The sequence below is a fragment of the Condylura cristata genome, unplaced genomic scaffold, assembly GCF_000260355.1.
Source record: "Condylura cristata isolate star-nosed mole 26May11 unplaced genomic scaffold, ConCri1.0 scaffold00027, whole genome shotgun sequence".
Lineage (NCBI taxonomy): Eukaryota > Metazoa > Chordata > Mammalia > Eulipotyphla > Talpidae > Condylura > Condylura cristata.
The window spans coordinates 7,578,679-7,603,095 of NW_004567128.1; the positions used below are offsets into that span (position 1 = coordinate 7,578,679).

Here is a 24,417-nt window from a genome sequence, read left to right on the forward strand (position 1 = left end):
AAACTTTTTTTCTCTAATTATAGGATACATGCTCAGTGTATAATTTTTAAAAAGCAACCTCAAAATCATCAATTATAAAAGGTCAACTATAATCTCAGCACACCAAAAACAACTCCTATTAGCATTTTGGTATATTTGCTTCCATAAAAAGATAGTGTAGTTCACACGCTGTAGTATTCAATTCTGCTGATTTCACTTTACAAGGTATGACTCTAAAAATTCTTCATTAATATTTTGATTGTACCCCAATCCTGGCATCTCTCCCAGACTGCCTACTCACTGGGCCCTGGAACACCCCGTCGATTACCTGGTAGCCCTATGATTTATTGTCATATTATTAACTTCCAAATCATTCCCCCTTGGATTTTTTACTACTATAGACAAGCTCTGCACAAACTCTACATACAGTGAGTTTAGGAGATTCTCTGTGGAGCTCCCCAAAAGGGCCTTGAAAGAAGGGAAATAGGGACAGGGTGGAGGTCGCTGCGGGCAGCTGTGGAGGGCAGGAGGCCCTGGTTGGGGGCAGAGGAGGGAAACTGAGCTGCCCAGGAGCAGAGGCCCAGCAGGAGGCCAGGGGAGGCAAGAGGGGTGGGTGCTAAGGCCCGATGGAGTGGGGTGGAGGCCTGGCCTGCTGGTCCTCCCAGCGGCCATGGGGGCCTGACATCTTGGCTTTGCGCAACAACTTAAACCGCTCCAGAGGCAAAACCCAAGGAGGGCAAAGAGATTAAGGACCAATTTAAGGTTAATTGATCCTGGTTATCCACCTTGGCTGCGCAATGGAATCCCCTGGAGGATTAAAAAAAAACTCATTTAGGGATCCCATCCTGGAGATTTACTGAAAGCATCTGGGGTACAGCCTGGGCTGAGCAGGTTTTGAGTCTCCCCAGGGGACAGGAGTGAGTGAGTGAGCGTGCGCGCACACACACACCCACCCACTTTACAAGTACTGCTCTATAGGAAGCTGAGGTGGGGGGAGGGAAGAGACTAGGGCTGCCAGGTAATCGACGGGGTGTTCCAGGGCCCAGTGAGTAGGCAGTCTGGGAGAAATGCCAGGAGGAAGCCTCGTCAGTAGCTTGGGGCCTCCATGGGGGCAAGTGGGGCGAGGTAGGCCGTGAACAGCTCATCAGACACTGTGATTAGTGACAGGTCAGCAAGGCCGGGGCAGGTGTAGGAAGGATGCTGGCCAGGGGGCCCAGAACGCAAGGTGGGTGGGAAGGATGCGGGGAGCAGGTGGGATGGCCTCAGACCCCCACTTGGGATGGACACAGCACATCCACTGATGTGCGGGAACAGACAAAGTTCACACCCGGCAAAGCTGGGCCCGATTGCTGGCAGGACTCCAGCCTATCCCCAGGCCCACTGAAAGAATTAAGTCTCCCTGGGCACCGAGGGCTTGCCAAGGTGTGGGCTGGGAATCAGTCACACTCTGAAGCACATTCCAAGGCAGGAGTCCCTCCCTGTGCAGGCTGAGAACCACAGGAGCGCAGGAATTCATCTCTGAGCTGTCAAAGTCCAGCAGGACCCTGGCGAGAATGTGCTTAACATCTTGGGTGTGACAGAACAGCACACACACCCACAGGCCCATGGATGAACAATCTCAAGGCGTGTAGCTTGCAGATGTGTGGCAGTAGCTGCAGGGAGGAAGGTTCCAGGCCCTGGTGAAAAGCATGGCAGGCCCTTGCGTTCACTGGCTGAGGCTGGTATTTATTTTTTTTTTAAAGATTTATGTGTTTATGCATACAAGAGCTGGAGTGTGAGCGAGAGGTGTGGGGGGCAGAAAGGATTCACCAGAGACAGAGTGGGGAGCAGAACAGGCAGACTGGTTGATACATAGTGCTGAGCGGAGCAGTGGGTGGGTCAGGAGAAGTCTGCTGAGCCATGTGGTCAGCTCCCTGGCTGGGGATTGAACTCGTGCTGCTGTGGCTGTGGATCACTTCACAGTGCTGCACTTTAACCCCTTGCACCACTAGGGAGGCCCCGAAGTTGGTATTTAGATGACTTGAACACTCGAAGCCTGGGAGCCGGGGCCAGCACTAAGTATTCTGTCTCTTCTTGGCCACTAGAAGGAAGACGGGGCCACCCTTGACCTTCACACACATTCAGCTACATTTAAGTTTCGAGTTTGGAAAGCAGCAACAAAACCAAACATCCAGAAAGAAATAAGACACGCCGTGGCTTGCTGGGCAGGGGCCCGAGCCCCTGCAGTGCCACGCCTTTGCCATCCCGACCTGTCGCCCATTTCCAGGGGCACAGCACATGCTCTCGTGACTGTGGCCTTGGGAGCTGCGATTAAGGCAGAATTTCCATGACTAACCCACTGTGGTGCAAAGAAAATGGCCCAATTTTCATGGTGGTTTTGAAATGAATCAGGCGGAAACTTGATATGCGTTTTCAGCCTGGCTGGGAATTTTTCCTCTTAATAAAAAAAGATCTTAATGCCCATAAGCCAAGCCAACACTATCGAACTGGCAGATGTTTGGTATTTCTTAAAAGTTAGTTTCATAAGGATAAGAGGCTCTTGGCTTTTGGGGAACTTGGAAAGGGGCCCTCTGCAGATGTGCGGGGGTAATTCCCGGGGGACACGTCGGCTTGGAAAGGCTTTGGACTCTGCGCCACATGCTGTTGTCCCTTTTCCAAGAACTGCAGTCACACCCTATTTCATTCAACTAGAACATGTAGCCTCATTTTCCATGGGGGGGAGGTGGGGAATCACAGGTCACTAAAGCATCTGCTGGAAACAGAGGATAAAGTCAAGCCTGAGATGCTCAGCTGCTCGGCTCGAGTTTCTGAACTTAAATAACAAAGAGCCCTAGACTGGCGGTAGACCGGAAGTCTCCTTCAGGGGAAGCCTGGGAATGTCACTGCTCACCAGCGTCTCCGGAAGCTGCCCCTTCTCCCCCACGCCCCTGCTGAGGATCACGAAGGCTGCGGAAACTTCTTGCCTGGACCTGCTGTAGTAGATTTTTCACACCGAGCCCCATGCCACTTGGCATGCTGCTACCGGAGGGAGATGTAGACAGTGCTGACCAGACCAGGCCCCTTCCCTGCCTGAAGTCCTTCCCAGTTCCCATGAAACCCCAGTGCCCTGCAGCACAGCCAGCGCCTGCTTCGGTCTCTGCAACTTGGGAGACTTCTTCCCTCACCTCCGCCTCTCCTCCTTGGGGCCATCAAGATTTGGCTCAGAAGTAGACCTCTTCCAAGCAGCAGACTGCATCCTAAAACTTGGCTTGCATGATCCCCTAATCACCCACCACCTCAAACGCAGCATTTAGTACCTGGAGATTGGATATTCCTTGACTTATCTGTCTCCCTCGCAAACCAGGGAAGAAGCCAGGGCATTTATCTCTGCTTTTCTGAGACCTAAAATCATTCTTGGCTGGTGAGGATTCAGCAAATGATTCTTGAATATATTAACAGACAGCCTCTCCAGGCTTCAGTTTTTCTACCAGAGAAAAAGTGAGAGAATTATCTGAACTATCAGAATTTTGGGCTGAAGGAAGACATCTTAACCTGCATGTGAATCACTGAGGTGGCAAGTCTGCACAGAGTGCGAGGGCCAAGAACACCTGTGTTAGTTGAGTCACCAACCGAATTGCTGCACTATGAAATTCTGCAGGAAACTAAGCCCCCCAAAATGTGTAAGGAGAAGCAGGTGAGCTGCTGTGTTTTCATTTATAATTCAGGTGTGAAGTTTGCAAGACACAAAGCACTGAAAGTAAACAATTTGGAGCTTCTTTTCAGTCACAGCACTCCCTCATGTTTCACACACACTCATGTCGCCCTGACCAAACCCCAAGCTGCTCCAGTTGGTAAAGGGAGAGATGGAGGGTCAATTTGCTGAAGGTCATCACTGGAAAGTGGCCGGGCCCACATTCAGATTCATTCATTCTTTCCACCACAGAGCACCGGACAGATGGCGGGGACATTTAACCTTACATTTCATTCAACTGACGGCGAATTTTAAGACCTATTCCATCTCAAGAACAAGGAACGATAGGAGGAAACATAAACCTCTCTTGTCAAGAAACCACTCTGCTCTGGTCTCAAACTGGCTTTGTCCTATTTTACTCAAATATATTTTTAAATGGTCAGAAAAAGGGGCTGGCTTCTTTAAGGGAAACTCTGGCAAGAAATGTAAGTTATTAGGCAAGGAAGGTAGAATGCTTGGCTACTCAGTACAAAGTAATGTTTTTGTGGAAACCTGCCTAAAGAATAAGGGAGACACAGCACTTATTTACGCATTCAGTTACTCAAAAGTTATTACGTACCTACTGAATGCCAGGCATTGCAGTGGTTCGGAGAATATCCAGTCATTCTAAATTAGCGCTGTCCGATGCAACTTGCCCGACAGGGAGACCTGCTACATCTGTGCTATCCAGCGTAGTAGCCACCGGCTGCATGTGGCTGCTGAGCCCAGGGAATATGGCGAAGAGGGGGCATTTAAAATCAAATTAAATTTAGTCACATGTGGTGGCAGCAAAGATCTCCATCATGATCCTTCATCATGGCAGTGGCTAGTCCATTCACTCAGTGCACAGTTACTGAGCACAATGAGCCAGGTTCTGTGCTAGGAATGGGGTGGGGGTACTAACGATGAACAAAACTGCCATGGTAAACAGGGTGAGGCATTCCCAGCTTTATTGTACCTCACTTAATATCACTTTGCAGGTGTTTTTCGAAAAAAACTGAAGGTTGGTGGTGACCTCTGCAGCAAACAGTCTCTGGGCATGCACTCACTGTGTGTCTCTGGTCACAGTGAATTAAGGTAGGTACATTGTCTTTCTAGACATAACGCTATAGCACACTTAACAGACAGTAGTAGTACAAGCACAAGTTTTATGTACACTGGGAAACCGAAAGTTTTCTGTGACTCACTTTATTGTAATATTCACTTTACTGCAGTGGTGTTGAACCAAACCCACAATTCTGTGAGGTATATAAAATGCCTCACACAGATCTATTAAAAAATCAGTGTTGGGCTCTCCCTGGTGGCGCAACAGATTAAAGCACCACATTATGAAGATCTCCAAAGCCACTGCAGCACGAGTTGGATCCCCAGCCAGGGAGGTGACCCACATGGCACCAGACTGCTCCTGACCCACCCACTGCTCACCTCAGCAGTGGATTTCAGTAGATCTGCCTGTTCCCACTCTGTCTCTGGTGAATCCTCTCACCCACCACACCTCTGGCCTGGACCCCAGTGCTGTATGCATAAATAAGTAAATCTTTTAAAAAAAAATCAGTGTTGAGTGGCAAAAAGTAACTTTTCATGTCCGCATTCCTTTAAAAACTACTGGCCCAAGTCTGCAATGAAGCATGAGTAAATAAATCATGCATTTATTGTAAATAATACAGCCACGTGTCACTTAATGTGTTTCAGTCAACCATGGGTCACAGGCTAGATGGTCGCAACAGGTTATGTCAGAGCCTCGGTGGAGTGGGCGGCCTCATCTGGATGTGTAATTACACTCTGGTTTTGCACAATGACAAAACTGCCTACGACACACTTCTGAGCAGTAGCTCTGTCAGTAAGCCACGCGTGACTGCAGTTACACTACTAATCGCAGGAATGTAAGTTGGCACAGCCCCTTTCAGATACTCTACTTCTAGAAATTAAGCAAGTATTTAAGTAAATGGTATGTGTATGAGGCCAGGGGCCTTCAGGACATTGTGCCAATGTACCTCGTAAAATAATTTTGAAGCTATATGTAACCCCGCTTGCATCTGAAGCTGCTTCTAAAATTTTACATAAGTTTTAGCCACAAAGGCTATGATTTCTGTTAGATTCTAAGTGTTGATGTTTTGAAATGTAGCTATTATATTACTCTTGAATGTTTTCAGTATATATTGGGCCTCCACCACCACTCACTTTAAAAAACCATAAGGACAACTGAGTCCCATGTGAGTCTCTCTTCTCAAGGCAGCAGTGGGGATTAGCTTGGGAATGAGGAGCAGAAACCCCAAAGAATGGCTAGTACAAGAGAAAATGTAAAAAAAAAAATTAAAAATCACGAGTAAGATTTTCATTGACAGTTGGAAATTCTGTATCATTTCTTTCCCTCTTGGATTTCATATTTCTATCACATTTCCACTACTCAACTTTATTCTAATAAAAAGTAGCTTTATGTTTTCCTTAATCTGATCCCTTTCTAAATTATCACCTTTTCCTGCTATACAAACATGCATATAAATTGAAATTTATGCTCTTTTATTTCCTGAAATCAAAAGCCTCTGTGTAAGACAATTTTTCCTGGATTGAGTTATCACAAGCATTATTATTGTTATTATCATTATACAAATGATCAAACATATATATATCCTATCACACATTTTACTACTTTGTAAAACATAAAAAGTAGACATTTATTGGACTTTTCCCCCAAAGCACGTCATATGCACGTGAGTGACTACCAGTACCAGAAGGCGTGGTTTAGTATCACTTCTATTCTTATTTTCCTTTGTGTAGATCTAAGTGCCAGGAAACTTTGTTTACATGAGCAGAAGATATGGGAATGGAAAGAATTTTCTTATCACACTGTCATCCCATTCTTGGAAGTCCTTTCGAGCTGTATACTGAAAATCAGATACTGGTCTAGCAACAAGGTCTGTTCTTACCAATCTATCCACGGACCACTCAGCAGGCTCTCTCTCAATCTTGCTGGAAGAATTAGAACCCAACTGACTTGTAAATGGATTCTGGGCCCAGTGATAGAGCCACTCAGTTTGTCAACTCCAACACCAATCTGAGAACTGTGGCTTAATTTGCACCTGGGAGCTGTCAAGTGCTTGGCTTTGCTCTTGTGGGAGAAGGAAATGGGGAAGGAGATGAGTTGGACAAAAAGGACCTAAGAAGATGAGGGAGTCCATGGCCTAGGAAGAGTGCGTGCCCCTCCCACCCCCACGCGGGGCAGTCTGCCCAGTCCGCAGACCACTGTCCCTCAGCTGCCCTGAGCACACTGGCTGTGGCTGAAGCACACAACAGGCTGCCATCCCTTTAAAGGAAAAGGTGCGGAATGATGTCAAACTGACATTATTTAGTCTCCCAAGTAATTGTGGACCAGAATCGTATGTGTAACAACATCACACACAACAAACCCATCCATTCACCCCACCACAGAATCCAGAAGTGTATACAACAGCAAACCGTGATTATGGCTGGGAGAGGCTAAGATACAAGAACACTTTCTAACTTCCTCTGTGTGTGTGTGTGTTTTAAGTGACTATCTCCCCCTTTTGTAATTGGGGGGTGGGAAGAAGTTCTTTAGAATAAAATTCCAATTGGACAGGTGGTTTATACAAAGATTTTGGATGCAGTTACTGAAATCTCAGCTGATTTATGTATTCAAGAACCTTCCTCGTTTCTAATCACAGCAGTTACTGGTCAGAAAGAAGAGTCATGAGGCACACGACAGGCCTGATCTACAAGCCCTACCACAACAGTGACACCAAGCAGCTCTGGCGCACAGCAGGAGGAAGCTGTGTATTTCTCAGGAATGTGCCCCATCATTCCGGGCCACAGAGGCACGGGGGTGCGGGGTGCGTCCCTCCAGCAGCCATCCCAGCTCCCCTGAGAAAGCGCCCACTTGCTGTCAGTCACTTCTCTTCATCAAGTCTAAACTCAGCTCCAACCCCCTCCCCAGGTGGGTGGGCACTGCTAGCGTGCCAGAGAGAGGAGGAAAGTGGAGTTCAGACTCACTCGTCCTGGTACTTGTAGAGCTGGGATTCAGGCGTGTCTAATACATCACCCACTTCCTTGGTGTCTGTGGGATTTTTCTGCTTCTACATAAGGGTTTGCTGCAGGAACCAAACTTAGGTAGAATGGCAATGGCAAGTATCCTACTTTTAAAAAAAAAAAAAATTTCTCTGTAAGAATATGAGAGGAAAAAATCACCTAAATTCTTTTTTAATTAAGTGGGTTTCAAAAATACATATTGCTTTCAACAGATGAATACTTTTCAAAGACTTTATAAAATGTTCTGCCACAACTGTTATTATGTCCATAATTGTAAATTGCTTAAACTTTCATATGATCAATAAACCCTAAGGTCAAAGAAAACTCTAGACCGGACCTCAGAAAGGGCTACTTACTAACTAGTCTAGGTTGAAAGAACGAACTAGAGGAATGGCGCTCGAGACAACAACACGTTACGCAATCTTAGCACTTTTACTGTCCAGAAATCTCAGTCTGGAGAAGCAGAGCACTGCGAGGCTGCACTGGACCCCTTTATCCAAATACTCCAGCCCCTGGTTAAATGGCAAAGCATCAAGACCCAAAGAGGTGCAAAGCCGCGCGCGCTGGGCTGCTGCAGTGGCTGCGTAACGGGGTAGCGGGCGCGTTTCCTGCCAGCGACATGACAGATGGGCCTTCATCTCATTCAGCAGCGCTTCGCTCAGACCAAAGGGCATCGGAGCCACGCTCCTAATGGCAAATTTCAATATGCGTGTAAAACTACAAAGCACTAATATCCAGAACTGCATGGAAGCCAAAATGGTGCAGGGAGCAAATTGGAGAAGGAAAATGTGCCAAGCTCAGGGTTCTGGTTACCACCCTGGGAAGGGTAAGAGCCACCGGAACCTCTGGCAGGGTTGGCAGTGCTCCCATTCACCAGCTTTGGGGGAAGGACAAAGACTGCGGTAAAAAGTAAAGTGCCACAAAAATCTGACTTTCCATCAGTGGCTTTTTTTTTTTTTCAATCATAAGCAATGATATTTCTTTTAAAATATTGTACAATTCTGGGCATTGAGTTTGCATGTGAACTTCAGCACCCATCCCGTTCTGGGGCCTTTGCTTTGCCCCCTGATATTTCTCCTCTCCTCATACCCTCACCTCTCTGCAGACACATGGGAGACTTGTGGTTTCCAGAACCACCCCAAGAACACAGTCAACACCAGTCTATAAGCATCAAGAAAAAGAAGGTCAGCGTTGTGAGTCTCCCAGTCAGCCAAATGCATTCAACTTTAAAACTTGGAGATTACAGCCTTTCCACCAGGGACTCGCATTTGTCTTCTAAACTTTGCTCCATAAAACAAACATCAGCAGCCCTTAAATTCAAAGCCCCCTGCCCTCTTTGTTTGGGTTGACAAGTCTGTGAAACTCCAGAGTATGAACAGCCTCAGGGAGGGATGACTCAGGCCTGGGGCGGCCACTATAGGTCACCTCGCAGCTAAATAAAGAGGCTTCGTTTGGCTCCAGGTCAGGGCTCCCTGTGCACTTACACCTCTTCCTTGGCCTGTCACCCTCAGACCCAAGTCCTGTGGCAGGGGCACCAGCCTCACTGCACAGCACTCAGGACGTCTCTCATGCAACGCAAGTAGCAGCAGGCAGAGTGGGCCATGGTTCCCAGTTCAGGCCTCAGCAAGAGTCCCTGGTCGGGCAGACATTTGGAACTTTTTCCTTCTTTTAATGAAAGTTCATCATCCACATTGCCATTTGGAAAGAGCCTGAAAAGAAAACTTTGTGAGCTTGTCTAGAATGCTTTTGGTGTGACAAGGGGTACTTGAACATGATGTTCTAGAAGGCTGTAGATCCCTCTGGCTATTTACAAGTCAAACGGAAGCCATAAGCAAGCCCTGCCAATCTGCGAGCCCTCAGCCAGAGGGCAGAGGCGGAGACCGCAGACCAAATAAATGCCATGTGCAACCTGAGAACTGCAAGTCACCTGTTCCCTTCTTGCTTCCACACTCATTTGCAGCTCAGAGGCCTCCCTGAGTGTGCTACAGATGTAACAGAGGTTTCACATGCTTCTCTGTGCTGAGTTTGATCCTTCTCGGCGCCCCACCGCACTTCTGTTCTCAAAGCTGAAAATGGGCTCAGTGTGTTGCAAAAGGGCAGGTGCCAAGTCACTGGGCTGAAGGAAGAATATGAGGGCCTGTCCATAGAGAGGCAGGCGACCAACTCCCAGGGGAGAACACGCCCCCTCTGCATACAGTGAGCCTCTGGGGTTGCTCCAAGGGTACACAGCTAGTGGGCCTGCCACCACTCCCAGCTGAATGGATGCTCATTACACACCGAAACGTCCCTCAGCCCATCTCACCAGTCAGTGGCTCTTCCATGCCACAGGCTGATGCCTCAGGCATGACGACCCCCTCAGTGTGCGCTTTAGAAGACTGCACACCACCAAATACTTCAGTCCCGTAAGGTTGTGCAACATCTGTCCTCACCTCCCCACTTTTTAAAAGATTTTTTTATTTATGCATACAGAACTAGGGTACAGGCCAGAGGTGCAGGGGCGGTGAGAGCATTCCCCAGAGACAGAGTGGGGAGCAGGACAGGCAGACTGACAAAGTACACTGCTGAGGGGAGCAGCGAACGGGACAGGAGAGGTCTTCCGCACCACGTGGGTCACCTCCCCAGCCGGGGATCAAACTCATCCTGCAGGGGCTGCAGACAGCTTCAGAGTGCTGTGCTTTAACCCTTTGGCCACCAGGGAGGGCCTCCCCACTTTGATTTGTTTAACCTTCATCTGCATCTCTATAGTGTTCATGAGACTCTTCCTACTGGCACTTTGAAGGTTCATTGCACATGAACCTGGATATGTTGGCACAAAAGAAGTTTGTGGAACCCACCAAAAATAAGCATGAACCCAGATAATGTGATGGACTGCCCTGAGTGGGCTGAGCAGGCTGAGGTGACACCTAGAGGTGGACTGATGTTTCTAATTATGAGGACCTATCAGTAGACACCCTCAGTTTACATCTGGGGTCAACCTTTCAGAAGTACTAAGGACAAGACCTTGACATCAGCCTGTCCCCTATAGGACTGTGAGGTGATTTTGAAACCAGTGCTGGCTGCCAACTTGACCTTGTTTATCAGCATAACCCTAGGCTGTGAGCCCTAAGTGTCTTAGGCAGAGGGTGGGAGCCAGGAGGGGGTGCTGTAGGAAGAGGACCCGGCACAGAACCTCTTCTGGATGAACTGGAGCCAAGACTGAGCACCCTGCAGCATGGGGAGAAGCCGAGCGCTCAGAGGATGGACGGCTGGAGACCTAGCGCCCAGAGGTTGAATCTGTTCCACTTTCTTGTGAGAATGCGTTTGACCCTCAGCACAATCTCTCTTGTTCCTTGTCATCATGTGTGAGGCTCCTTCACACACACTCTTTATCTGGAATACTCTAAATGTCACTCAGGACATTCTCTAAGGCAGGCACAACAGCCAGGCTATGCTGTCCTATTAAATCCGAGAAATTGCTCGATGACCTGCGATACTGCAAAGACCAATAATTGTCTAGCTCCAAGCAGGGAAATTTAATAGAAAAAGAAGTGAGGACAGGAAAACCAACGACCCAAAGCCAGGGTTCTCACTCTTCCCCCAAACTGTCCAAGAAACTCCAAGAAATGATTTCTTGCAGCAAAAGGTAGAAATTTCAAAATAAGAATGTAATCATTTATTTATAGAAATTTGGTGTCCTTTTATTTAATTCCCATTTAAAAAGTGGGTTTTAAATCTGGGGAGAGTATCTAATTCTAAATATAACACTCTTTCTGTGTGAAAATCAGGCTCAAATGTCATTGTTTTCCGGCAAATAACTGGCCACAGCCTGGGGAAGGGGAGCCCAAGGCCCCGGCATCTTCTCTCGTCCAGTTCCAGTTAATTCCATCAAACACATTTGCTTTTCTTGAATATGAAGTCACCAGGTTCTGAAAGCTGTGAACCCCTTTTCAGACTGTTTTATACAGGTTCTCAGAAAATTTCAGGTGCCTCTCCAGGACCCCGAGACTGCACTTGAGGGGAAGCTGTCGCAGCGCATCTGTGGAGGGAGGCGAACAGAGGCAGCGGTGTGCTCTGCCCACACGGAGCAATGAGGGCAACACCCAACGCCACACACGCGGCAGCCACCGTGGCAACTGCACCTCAAGGAGAAATCAACAATGGAAAAGGTATTTTCACCCTCAGATCCTCTTGGAAGACACTCCTAGGTCTTCCAAACACTTCCACACTCTGGTGGTCACTCCATCACTGCAGCTACATGTAGCCATATGTAGCACTGTCATGGTGGGCCTCGGTCTAAGAGGACTGTCTAAAATGATATAATTTTTTTTAAGATTTATTTATTTATTCATACAGAACTGGGGTACAGTCCAGAGATGCAGAGGGTGAGAGGATCCATCAGAGACAGAGCGGGGAGCAGAACAGGCAGATTGACGAAGTACACTGCTGAGGGGAGCAGCGGGCGGGTCAGGAGAGGTCTGCCGCGCCATGTGGATCTCCTCCGGGGCAGGCGGGGATCGAACTCATGCGGAAGTGGCTTTAGCTTATTAGTGCTGTGCTTTAACCCGCTGAGCCACCAGGGAGGGCCCCTAAAATGATATACTTTTAAAAACACCTTTCAGGAACTTATTGGTACTACAAAATGATCCCTCTACAAGCTTGAAGGGAAGTTTCTCAATATATTTAATACAGACTGGCTCAGAGACAAGGCAGAAACACCAAGATAGTGCTCTTTTACCCCAAAATTGTAAACGAATGATGTGTATTATCTTTTTTGACCTGGAAGCCTCAAAGTGAAAGTGAGGAAAACTTATATTAGCTGGTTTTTTTTTTTAAGACGGCAATACCGAAGTATAATTTATAGGTCATAAAGTCACCCATCTTGAGAGTGCAATTCAATCATTTTCAGTACATTCATAGAGTTCACAACCACCATTGCAATCCAGTTTTAGAAACTTTTCAGCTCCCCAAAGTTACTACTTGTGGGGCACAGGGAAACACTTTTACATTTCCTGGCCCAAATGCAGCACGGGCCTGCAGGCATTTAAAGCGGGAAGCTTTGGCCCCAAGCTGACTCCCAGGTTAAGTGTGGCTATGTGGGCCAGGTGGCAGGGTGAGCAGAAGTCCTCAGCTTCAAGTAAAGAGCCCCCAGGGGTGTCCCCATAAAGTGGTAGAAGTGGGAAACATGTAAGGAAATTCAGATAATAGAGGACGAACAGGCAGAAGTCACTTAGTTGACGCTGGATGGCTTAGTTCCCAGGCTGCCTCCTGCCCGGAGACCTGCTGCTCTGTGCTTTAGGGGGAAACAAATGGGAAATCGGCATCATACCGAACCGTGACAGTGAGTCCGGCCCTCCGCCACACGGAGGGAGCTATGACACATGGCATCACGAAAGCGAACGCGATGGCACTTGACTTTGCGGCCTATAAGCTCCCATTCAGTCAGAAGAGAGATTCTTCCGTCAGTAAGAGGGAACCGGGCAATTTCATTTTCACTTACTATTCCTGCGCAGGCCTGCACTGGGCATTACGCTACTTGAAATATGGCTACGTAGTATGATACAAACAGTATCTCAAACTGCCATCAACAACTTCGTATTAGACCAACTGATTTCATTCTAAATTATTGCGGGCTAGCAGATGCTGGGAGCTACCCACACGAGACCTCAAAAAGCCATGTTTTATAATTTAATATTATAATAATTAAAAATTCCAGCATTATTAAGAGGAAGCACAGATTTATTTATAGCTCACACGGATGGATTCTAACAGCTTTCAGGGCTGTAATCTGCTCTTCATTGCAGCCTACATCTGGACAGCTACAATTGTCTGAATCACTGACAAAACATGCGAGGACAAATGATTTCCTTTTTTACTCAAAGCCATGAGCAAATACTACAAAAGCAGAGACACCTGAAGAAAGCAATTACTTTGCAACTTCCTTCTTGAAACACCATTTCTGCATTTGGGTCTGAAGACTTTGCTGAAATCCCCCTGTGGGCCCCCATGCTAAAGGGTTCCACTCTCCCACACGACAGGTGGCCTTTGAGCAGGATTTGGGCTTTGGCTTTCTTCTTTCTCTTTTCTTATGGTAAGGACTTGATCTTCCTGACTTAATGAGCACTTCTAAGCAAACCCATTTATCAGCAGTATCTCTGTCTTCCTGCAGCCTACCAAACGGGTTTTATACAATTCTGGGAGACAAGGTGACCTGGCTGATAGAGAGGTTCATGTTGTTAAGGATAAAGAAACTGATGCTCAGAAAGTCTGGGTAAATTATGCACGTCACCCAGCAGGAAACGGCAAAATTGGCGCTCAAATTTAGGCCTGCAGAATTCAGTCCTGCTGCCAACCACTGTCCTCCTCCCCGGCACCAGGGAAGGTCCTAATCTACCTTCAGTCCCTGCTTGCCTCTCCAGCTTCCATGCAACCTTCAGCCTTCATTCGGCACTGGCAATCACACAGGAATGGCCACCAAATATCAGGGCACACGTTCCCCACCCAGACCCCCGCCAGCTCCTTCCCCAGACATGTTTGTTTCTATTCAAGCCATTTCCTCCCCAGTCACCCACCTCTAAACCTCACAGCTAACATCAACTCTCCTCCTCCCTATTCCCAAATCAATCTGTTACTGAGGTCCAGCAATATCCTCTTGGCTCGCTGCTCTGGCATCTCGGGTGAGCATCTTAATTCTGGCTCCCGCTCACCTGAACTGTCAAATAACCTGACTCTTAGACATCTACCTGCATTCATTTGATTGTTCCCACAAAGCTCCTCAGTTATTATCTGAAGTTTCAGTGTCAACTATCAGGCTTGCAAGGCCTAACACATAGACTATGCATCCAATGCCTCTCAAAGTGGGCCAAGTCCAGGTCAGCGCCCCCACGACTGCACAAACCCTCAGCTGCTGATCTAGGCGCAGTTCAGAGCACTCCCCATGTGATTTCCCTATCTACCTTCAACTTGACCTACGTTTACCCAACATCAAGATGCAGATTAAGTCTGTCCCCCTTCCTGGAGCCTGCCCTAACACCCTAGGTGCCAAGGAGCACCCCCAACTCTGACCGGCATTTCTTTTTACCACTCAGTCACCATTCAGATTATCAGGGTTGCCTCACTTTTCGTTTGCTACATTAGAGACCTGAAGCCCCTAGAAGGCAGGGCACGAGCACAAGGCTCTTGCTGTCCATTCAGCCTTGTGCTCCAGCAGTATTAAGCACTTAGTGGTAGCCAGCATTTCTCGCATTGCAAGTGACGCATTGAATTTTTAGTATGAGCAATTATCATCTTCTGCGATGAATGTCCCCTTGGCAAATCCTTCTGGAGTCCTGAACCAGTGCTTACTTTCCACAGCATGAGAAGCTTCCATACACCAGCCCCCTGCATAATGCCCCTAACATTTCCGGCCGAGCTTATGAGATTGAACAGCATGGGTGATGGCTACTGTAGTTCTCTCCAGACCCCAAGCAAACAAGGGCAGAGGCCAACGCACTTCAACATGCACTGGAGGTGGGAGAACACCTCCCTTCCGCAGGGGAGACCCCTTCCTTCACTGGCATTTTCCATCTGGCCACCTGCCTTACAGCAGAGCCCAATGCTGGGGCAGAACGGGGGTAGACCCAGAAATCAATTAGGTTCTCATCATGGCCACACTGCTCTGCTCTTCCCTGTCCTTCCACCAGGTCACAAGCCACAGGAGACCAGCATTTCATTATTCCTGCATCGGTCCATGCTGATGGAATTCTTGGCCACATTTCCTCACTGAGCTTCTCAAAGGCTGACTGAGGATGGTAAAACAGTTACTGGAAACAGGACAAGCACTTTCGGTGTTTATGATCACAACAGAGCTTGCCTCTAGGCCTTTGCAAGTTCAGACCAGTGACTGCAGGTCAGTAATTGCTAAAATGCAACTCTATTAGCAGGTTCTGAAGAAAACAGCACCCAAGGAGAGTAGTAACCCAGGTGACAAGAACATCATGTCAGGAGCTCTGGTGTCACCTGTGAAGCCTGCCAACTGCCAGGCATGTGCTTCTAAGTTAAGTGGGTCAAAGCAAACAATGCTGGAAATCGGCCAAGTCAAATCCATCCCTGACAGAGGGGCCCAGAGACCAGGGAAGGGGAGGACGGGAGGAGGTGGGCATGGTTACACAAGAGCAGTGGGAGGGATCCTAGTGATGATGGAATGTTCTGTACCTTGACTGTAGTGGCAGTACTAGTAAAACTGGCGAATCTGGTAGACTACATCAATAGCAACATCCTGGGTGTGACCTTGCACTTCAGTTTCCTGAGATGGCATAAACTGGGTAAAGGTGGCCCAGATCGCTCTGCACTGTTCCTCATAGCTGCATATGAATTTGCCATCATTTCAGAATAAAAAAGGTCATATCCAGAGTGGGGCTGCCTCTACTCTGTAGACGGTGAGAGACTGTTAACATGGGGCTGAGACAGGTACAAGTACAAGATGTAAAGCTAAAAAAATGCAGCCCCAGAACGTGGACTTCGTGAAAGGGTTGTCACCCAAGTCCGATGACCAGTGGCCTCCACCAACACACATGTGACCTCACACCCACCTGCCCGCCCCCATTCTTGAAATGACCCTCTGGCTTGTTTATGCGGAGACCTGCACTCTGATCACTGCATGGCATCTTAACCTTGGGAAAACTCACTCATGTTCCGAGCTAAGTGGCAATCACCACCCCAAAGCTCCTGTTAAATCACAGTCAAAAGACTGAGTGCTGTGTCTACTGGACACTGCCATTCTGCATTTTCCCCTTTTCCACTAAATACATAAATCACTGAAAATATGAACCTAAGTGTTAACGCCCTCAATTACGAAAAGGTTTACTCATCATTTCTTTGCACGAGACCTTGCAAGGAATTTCTCCTAAGGCCAGGGAGAGTGAAATCTACTTTTTTGTGGAGACCACCATCACCTTTTTTTTTTTTTTTTTAAACAAAACCACAACACATAAAACCCATGGAGGGCTACTGAACTTGACTGGCTGTGCGAGTTTTCATGAGGCAGCCCAAAGGGGCAAGCCCAGCTCTGCAGTTCTTTAAAAATGTTGCAAGAGAAGCAAAAATGTCCTTACTCACCGATGTCATTGTTGCGGTCGGAGAGATCCTTGTCCAGGATGCCAGGTATGGAACTGCCCGCCAGGTCAATCTTGGGACTGTCACCCCTATGTTAAAAACACAAGTCCAGGCATTTAATAATTGGTATGTGTCCTTGCGATTTCGTCAGCTTTCTTGCTCCACACGTGTTAAGGAGTGTGCTGGGCATGGGGGGGGGGCAGGTGACACTGCTGCCTGCGAGTGAGCCAACGAGCAGTCCGACCACATGGGCCTCGGCGAAAACTGGTCAGCGGGCCGGATGGCCCCCTCTCCGCACACATTTTCAAAGGAGGCTATTTTAATAACGATCGTTCAGCAATGCCCCTTTAGCCACAACCTCCTGCTGGTACACAGGGTACAGTGCAGAGCCTGCTCCCGCCCCGTGGCCAAGGAAGCGCCAGCAAATGATAACTGGGCGCTTCCCTTTTAAGGAACAAGGGATTTAGCCAATGCTGCTTGTCAAAGGTCGGCTACTTTTAACCTTGAAAAAAAGGTTTTCTGGCGTGGGGCTGAGGCTCCAGCCAAGCTGTTGACAGGCACAAGGTGTCGAGTTGAGATCTGGCAGCCCCGAAGTTGGCACTAGGGTACAGGCCAGTAAAGTGAGATGGCTCCTGGGTGGGTGCCCCCGAGCCCATCAGGACATGAGTGACTTCTCTCTGTATCTGGGCCTGGGGCAGTGCTTTGGGATGGGACAGGCCTCCCAGAGGATGAGCAAAACAGGCCACTCATGCATGAGAAGTAGGTTCTTCCAAAAAGTCAGCTCTGTGGGCCTGTTTGGGGGGACCTACGGGCTTGATGGTAGTGAAATAGGAAAAGAACGCTGCCCATAAAACAAGAGGGGAAAGCCGAGTGGTTGCTTCTAGGAAAGTACCAGAGACAGTCCGCCTCGTGGCTCTCATGGCCACAGCCTGGCACTCCAGGAGCACTTGTCCAACAGTGACTATGCTGGGGGTACCGAGCATGCCAAAGCTGTACCCCCCCCCCCGGGGGCTTGTGGTCTAAACAGGAGGAAGACATAGAGACACCACAGGCCCACCTAGGGTCGCCTGAGTAAGATACAGACTTGCCCAAGCCCCGTGGGAAGAAGGCACCGGTGCAGGCCAGCTGGTGCTGGGAGCAGGGGCACTGCAGCAAGAGACGCATCTGAGGAAGGACTCAAGGGCAGGCGACAGAGCCCAGCGTGGCCAGGGCGAAAGCCTGCCGTCCCCAGAGTTGCAACAGAGGAAGAGGGGTGAAGGTCAGACTGTGTCGGGTTAAGCACTGCAGGCTCGGTTTGTCCTGGTAGTGACGGGGACAGAGGGACAGCTGGCGCAGGAGAGCCAGAAGACCTAGAAGCATGGGCGTGGGGAGGCAGTTGATGGCGCAGACTCCTGAGGGTCTCCCCCAGCAAGGGAGGGGTAGCAGCATTCAGCACCACACTTTGGGTCTCTTTAAGAGCTTGGTTGAAATGAAGGTTCCAGGAGAACATGAACTTCTATACGTGGGAAGGGGAAAGCAGCTTGAGCTTCATAGCGCGGCCTCATTTCCTAACTCACCACAACCTTCTGAGGCTGTGGGGACCCCTCAGGCCAGGCTTCCAAAGATTCCCTATCTCCCCATTTCCAAAGCTTAGGTCCCACCTGGCAAGACCCAGCCAACAGGCGCCAGGAGGTTGAGGAAATGTATTTGAGAACACTTTGTTGGCAGGCCCCAGCAGCCCGAAATTTGAATGTTAACCATCGGAATAAAACGTTCTGGAAATGTGGAAGTGGAGTATTATTAGTAGGAAAGAATGTTCAGTTTTGAAGCTTCCTGGGGCCCCTGGCTGTTGTTACTTGCATTCATGGAGCCTGCAGTCAGGCTCCTCCTCCTCGCTGCTGTCACCTTCCCAACGAGCAGACAGAACTCAAGTTCTGGCGCAGCCAGACACCGCCGTCCTCTTGGGAAAACACCAAGAACCAAAACTTATGAGAACACATGTTCTGCCCGGGGCCAGTGGCCATGCAGGCAACGCAAGCCCAGTTAATTCCTCTAGGCCTTTTTTATTTTTTGCCAAGGGGGAGGACAGTTTGAGTGGCACCTCAGTGGGCAGCAGGAGAAAGCAGGGGTGTTACAGGGAGCAGGGGCGCTGCGTACCAGTTAACCCCCCCGCGGTTCACTTGTGCATTTCGGTAACAGCCTTGGAGCTGCCGTTTCCCCTCTGATTTGAGAGCTGGAAGCTTCCAGTCAAATAAGAGTCTGCCGTGAGCCCTGCTGCACACTACAGAGTGACTCTCCTCTGCGCTACAGTGTCTCTCTGCACGTTTCCCCCTTACTGCCACTCTCGAGTACTCTGTTCTTTGCATTCCTTTTTGAAAGTTACCCTCTTCTTTTGTGGAGTGATACAGGGTAAAAGGGAGTAATTTTTAAAAAGTGGGTATATAGGGGCCCTTCCTGGTGGCTCAGTGGGCTAAAGCACAGCACTAAGAAGCGTAAACCACTTCCGCATGAGTTCGATCCCTGCCTGGAGTGACCACATGGCGCGGCAGACCTCTCCTGACCCGCCCGCTGCTCCCCTCAGCAGTGGACTTCGTCGATCTGCCTGTTCTGCTCCCCGCTCTGTCTCTGGTGAAGCCTCTCACCCTCCACATCTCTGGCCTGTACCCCAGTTCTGTGTGCACAAATAAATAAATCTTAAAAATAAAGTGGGTATATGACAATATTGTTTACCACAGTATTACGTCTAATAAAGAAGCTGAAAAGAAGTGGACTTTTTCAAAGAAGAAGAGCTTTTGATAGGCTTTTATATAGCAATTCAAGGGATATTTGTAACTATTACCCTTTACCACAACACAGGCGAGTCCTTGTGGGCCAATGTTAGGGGACAAAGGTGGGTCAGGGACTGCCTCGACCACACTGCGCATGCACGCCCCGTCATACACTTGGAAAGGAGAGATTGTTTTTGAAGTCTAGAACAATATTTACGGTGCTTATTCCTGGGGAATCCGACGGGTGTCCTGGCACCCCGTTCGGCACCTGCAATATGGCAGGGCTCAAAAACCACCTGTGGAATGAATGAACCTTTGCTTATTTTTTTCCCCTGAAAGGTCAATACATTTGTACATAAATCCAACTTTCCCTCAAAGACATAAACTTATATAACACTCAGCAAGATCACCTAGGTAAAAGTGATGAAAAGAGAACCAAACCATAGGTAGGAGGAAGAGGGAAGAAAGCACAAAAGCGCAGGTCATAGCAGTTGTCTCTGATCAAACTGTAGGCGAATTTCCCTTCTTTTTAAAGATTGCCTCTCTCTTTCATTTAAGTTTCGCGTTCAGTTGCAGGGACTCGCCCTACGCGGGCAGCTCATGCTCACCCCCCTTTCTCACCGACAGCATCATCAAGGTGGAAAGTGAGACTGCACCTCTGCATCAGGAACCTCCCCAACTGCAGGTGACCACAGGGCCCTCACCTGGGGACGTGTCGGGGCGTGTGGAGTTAGGAGTCCTGGACAGGTCTCCAGGGAGCACTTGGAAGCATAGATAGGAAGTAACCAGCAGCCCCAGATGACCCTCCCAAATTCTAAAGCAGCAGCCTCTTTTCCAACAGAAAGGAGAGTGGGATCCCCCACCTAGCCAGTTGAGCCCTCATGCCCTGGTCCCTCGTGCCAAGAACCAGACACAAGCTTTCAGCTGAAATTATCTTCTGTGCAGGGCCAGCAGCAACCCGGTTTTGAAAACACAGTAGGTGTAGCTTAAAAAAGATCCTGATCCTTCCGAGTGGGGAAGCTGCAGCTGGTGTTTTGACAGTGTTCAGACTGTGGGTGTAGAAGCATTTTACAATGTCTATTTGTAAATGCCTTTTGCTGTATTTATAGACGCTTACAACAAAGCTAATGAATTTCGGTTCTCAAAAATCCCAGAATTTCTGAAATTCTCCAGAGTCTGTGTTCAGAGCTGCTGACACCCAGTAAGGCTGCAGCCTTCGACGGTCCCTGTTCTCTGGTCTACCCAGCACTAGTATGGCAAAAAGAATGACTTCAACAAAAGAAGGGAAACCCCATCCTTTTGTGATTTACCAACTACTGCAAGTACTTCTGAACAGTGAGTTGCAACAGTGAGCTTAACAGCTGTTAAACAAAAGGAAAAGATAAAAAGTGAGCAGGCACATCACCACATAGCCAGAAACTGTAGAACAAGACTGGCCTTACTCATTTCTGATTTGTGCATCTAAACAATGTTACTGTATTTTTCTCAGCAGTTTTAACTACAGAAACTTAGAACAGGTGGCTTGGCTAGGCAGCTTGCAGTATGCAGTCCCCTTGCTTTCCTGGACAGAAAAACTAAAACCAGAGAAGGGACTGATGGGTACAAGGTCAGCCAGCAGGTGTAGGTGAACCTCAGGGCCCACAGGATAGCAGCCGCCGCCATTTACTGCCTGCCTCTGTGAGCCATGCACTGTATACACCCCTTCATGCATGACTCCATGTCACAGTCCCCTCCGCCCACCCCCCAAGGTAACTACTCTGTGCGATGGACACACAGCGATCTAGAGCCCCCTACGGTGAAGGGCTTGGGCTCCCCACTGCTGGGCGGGCTGTCAGCCTCTCCAGGAACCACCTTAGCTAAAGTGAAGTTCCTTCGCCTAGGGACACCTTTTCCAGGGGAGCCACCAGACCCCCGTATCAAAGGTCCAAAGCTTCAGTGAGCCAGTATCACAACTTGACATTTCCCTCTGCCCACTGCTGCCTCCTCCTCCCTTCCATGAACACTGAGCCCTAAATCCTATCTTGCATACTCAACCCTGCCTCTGGATCTGCTTCCTGGAGAAGCCTGCCTGAGCGCCTTTATTTTCAGCACATAGATCAGAAAACAGAGGCTCGATGTGATTTAGTCATTCGCTGACAAAAGGTCAAAAAATAGCAGAGTGGCAGGGTACGGATTTGAACCATCTAAATCTGACTCCACAGCCCAGGTTCTTGCTCATTTCTCAAAGCTGCTTCTCTCAGCCTCCCGGTCATGGGGACAGTGAGTCATCAAGGATGCCAGGCGGCCTGTGGCACAGAAGCTCACTGCCAGCTGGGTCTCCACATTAAAAAGCACTACTAATAAACAGAAACCACACCTGAGCCACCCAGTGGGGTCTGTTCCACCCACTCAGATCTGAGGCAAGATGGAGAGTGCGGAGTGGGGGGACACGGGGGTGGAGGGGAGGCTGGGAAGATGCACCATGCGCATCCCTCGGGAATGAGCTCGGCCAGGGGCACGGCCCAATTTAGCCCAAGTTGGGACAGTTAAGCCAAGACATGTGGCCAGGAGAAGGTGTTGAAGTGCACAGGAAGCCAAGGCAAGCAAGCAAATAAATTAACAGCAGCAATACCCCCGAGCCCCCAAACCCCGCAAACCTTCTAGAAGTGAGTGCAGATGAGGGAAGCAGAGCAAAGCCACTGACTCCCGCCACCCCCAGAAGCATCTATAACTACAGTGTAAATGTTTGGGTTTTAACTGAGTAAAAAACTGAATGAAAATGTTGAGAGTGGGGCGGGGTGGGGAGGTGTTTAAAAGATCTGGGAAGGAGAGGAAAAGCCCGCTTGTCCCCTGCGCTCTCTTTCTCTAGCTCTCATCCCACCAGGCACTTGTCAGATATCAAAGGCAGAGGCCCTATAGAAAGGACTTGGGGTATCCTGCCTTCCTGCCCCCCCATCCGGCCTCAGAAACTTCAGTTATCACTGTCAGTAGTTTGCCATTGTTTTGCTCTATCAGTTCACCTGCTGCGTTTCCTTATACTACTCACATATATATGAAATCACCCAATATTCCTCTTCTCTTGGGGCAACCCCTCCGGTTCCTTCCATTTAGCTGTAGAGGGCCCCATTTGACCTTTCCCTGCAGCTGAGTAGTTACCCCCTGCATGGCCAGAGCACATCTTCTTGATCCGACCCTCCCTCGGCACGCTCGGTGGCTGGCACGCATGCCAGCTACGAGGCAGTGCTGCCCTGCCTGCTTCCCTTCTCCAAGTCGGCAGCCTTGTCCCATCGGCCCTTCTACTGTAGCACCACCATGACCTCTATGGGTGCTTAGGGGCAGGTGTGGGATGGCAACACACCCCTAAGTCCTCTACAGTGCTGCCAGCCCACGGCACCACAATTACAAAAACCAAAACGCCAACCACGTCCCGTGGGTCTCCTGCGCTGTCCTTCAGCGACCGCACACCGAGCACGCGGGGCTCCTTCCCTGCATTCCTGGCTGCCCGCTTCTAGCATCTTGGGTATAGCGTCTGACTCCCAAAGCCAGCTGCGATGACCACTTCTATGGACAGGGACCTACAGCTCAAGGGTGGGAGTGACGGGTCCAAGGTCCCGCAGCTCGTTGGTGGCAGAACTGAAGCTGACTGGAAGTTGCCTGATGTCCAGTCCTCTTCTGCTCGCTGCACTTGGGGTGGCAGCCATCAAAATGAACCTCCACGTGCACATGTTTTATGTGTCAAGAGATTCTCTTTCGCCTGCAAGCATCTACAGCAGGGTCATGCCCAAGTGTGAAGGCCCCGACCTGGAGGAGGGCCTCCAGAAGCTGTCTGCGTGGGGCGCAGCTGCCGGGGGCAGGAGCCTTCTGCCAGGGAAGGACAAGGCTGTGGCACAGGTGAGCCATTCCCTGGGCTCGTCAGGAGTGGGCCGCCCTCTCCTGCCACAGAAGCGCACATCCAAGGGTCCCGCTGACAGCTGTCCGTCCTGACGTACCTACCCAGTGGCCAAAAGCACCCCAGGAATCAGGCACTTTTGCTTGCAAACCTCCCATTTAAACAGGGGCCTGCTCAAGTGAGGCGGAGCGCAGGAAGCAGGAAGCAGCACGGTTTTCCTGGCAGCTCTGCCTCCGCACATGTCCTTGTTTGGATGAGCACAAACAGGCGTGTCTAAATATAGTTGGTGAAGACACGGTGGAAGGTGATGGGCCACTGCCCACTCAATTCCCCTCCAAATGCCTGTTCCTTGTGCAGACGCTGCAAATGTGTGGAACTGGCCTCCCTCCACGAGCCATGCAGGGCCCGACCAGCCCCGCTACCCCAGGGCAAGAGGACGAGCCCGCAGCCTCGCGTGCACCCCTACAGCTCAGCGTCTCAGAGGGGCACGGGGCTTTCTAGATGTTGAACCTAACTTTCAGTGCCTGGAGCAGTGGGATCTCATCACTGGGCGAATGACCAGTTTGTGGGTTGCCACTTTGGGGGGGGGGAGTAGTCAAATAGCCAGTGGAACCAATCAGTGCTGGGCGCATGTGAGGGGTTCAGATTTGGCACTGAACCTTGCCTGACTCTGGACACCACTGGCAGGAAAACCAACATGGCCCGTCTGGGCTGGGTGGGGGTAAATTCCATCACTACTGTTGGTTCCAGCTGCAATGAATCAAATTCATTCTAAGTGTGGGTGGAAAGCTGTCAAGAGACAAAGCGACAAATACAAAAGAAATGAGGTCAGCAGAATCCTAGGACGTGGCCAGGCACCTTCTCTCGGGCACTGTACATCCCACGGCCTCCTCAGTCTTGATGCCCCCCCTGGCTCCCTCGCTCTTTCCAGGAGAGGCTGTTCCAGTTTCCACCCCCTGGAGACTTCCCGACATGCCAGGGGTGTCCATGTTTCTTCACTC

The 24,417-nt window shown here is 49.4% G+C and overlaps 1 protein-coding gene across 7 annotated transcripts in view; it reads right to left on the reverse strand.

Annotated features, from left to right (window-relative positions):
* Positions 1 to 24,417, reverse strand: part of SH3KBP1 (SH3-domain kinase binding protein 1) — a 287,724-nt gene that overhangs the window by 12,514 nt on the left and 250,793 nt on the right. For all 7 annotated transcript variants that reach the window (XM_012730359.1, XM_012730361.1, XM_012730360.1 and 4 more), the window contains one exon: positions 16,805 to 16,890. In XM_012730359.1, the coding sequence (XP_012585813.1) occupies positions 16,805 to 16,890 (86 nt within the window). The remainder of the gene's footprint in view (positions 1 to 16,804; positions 16,891 to 24,417) is intronic.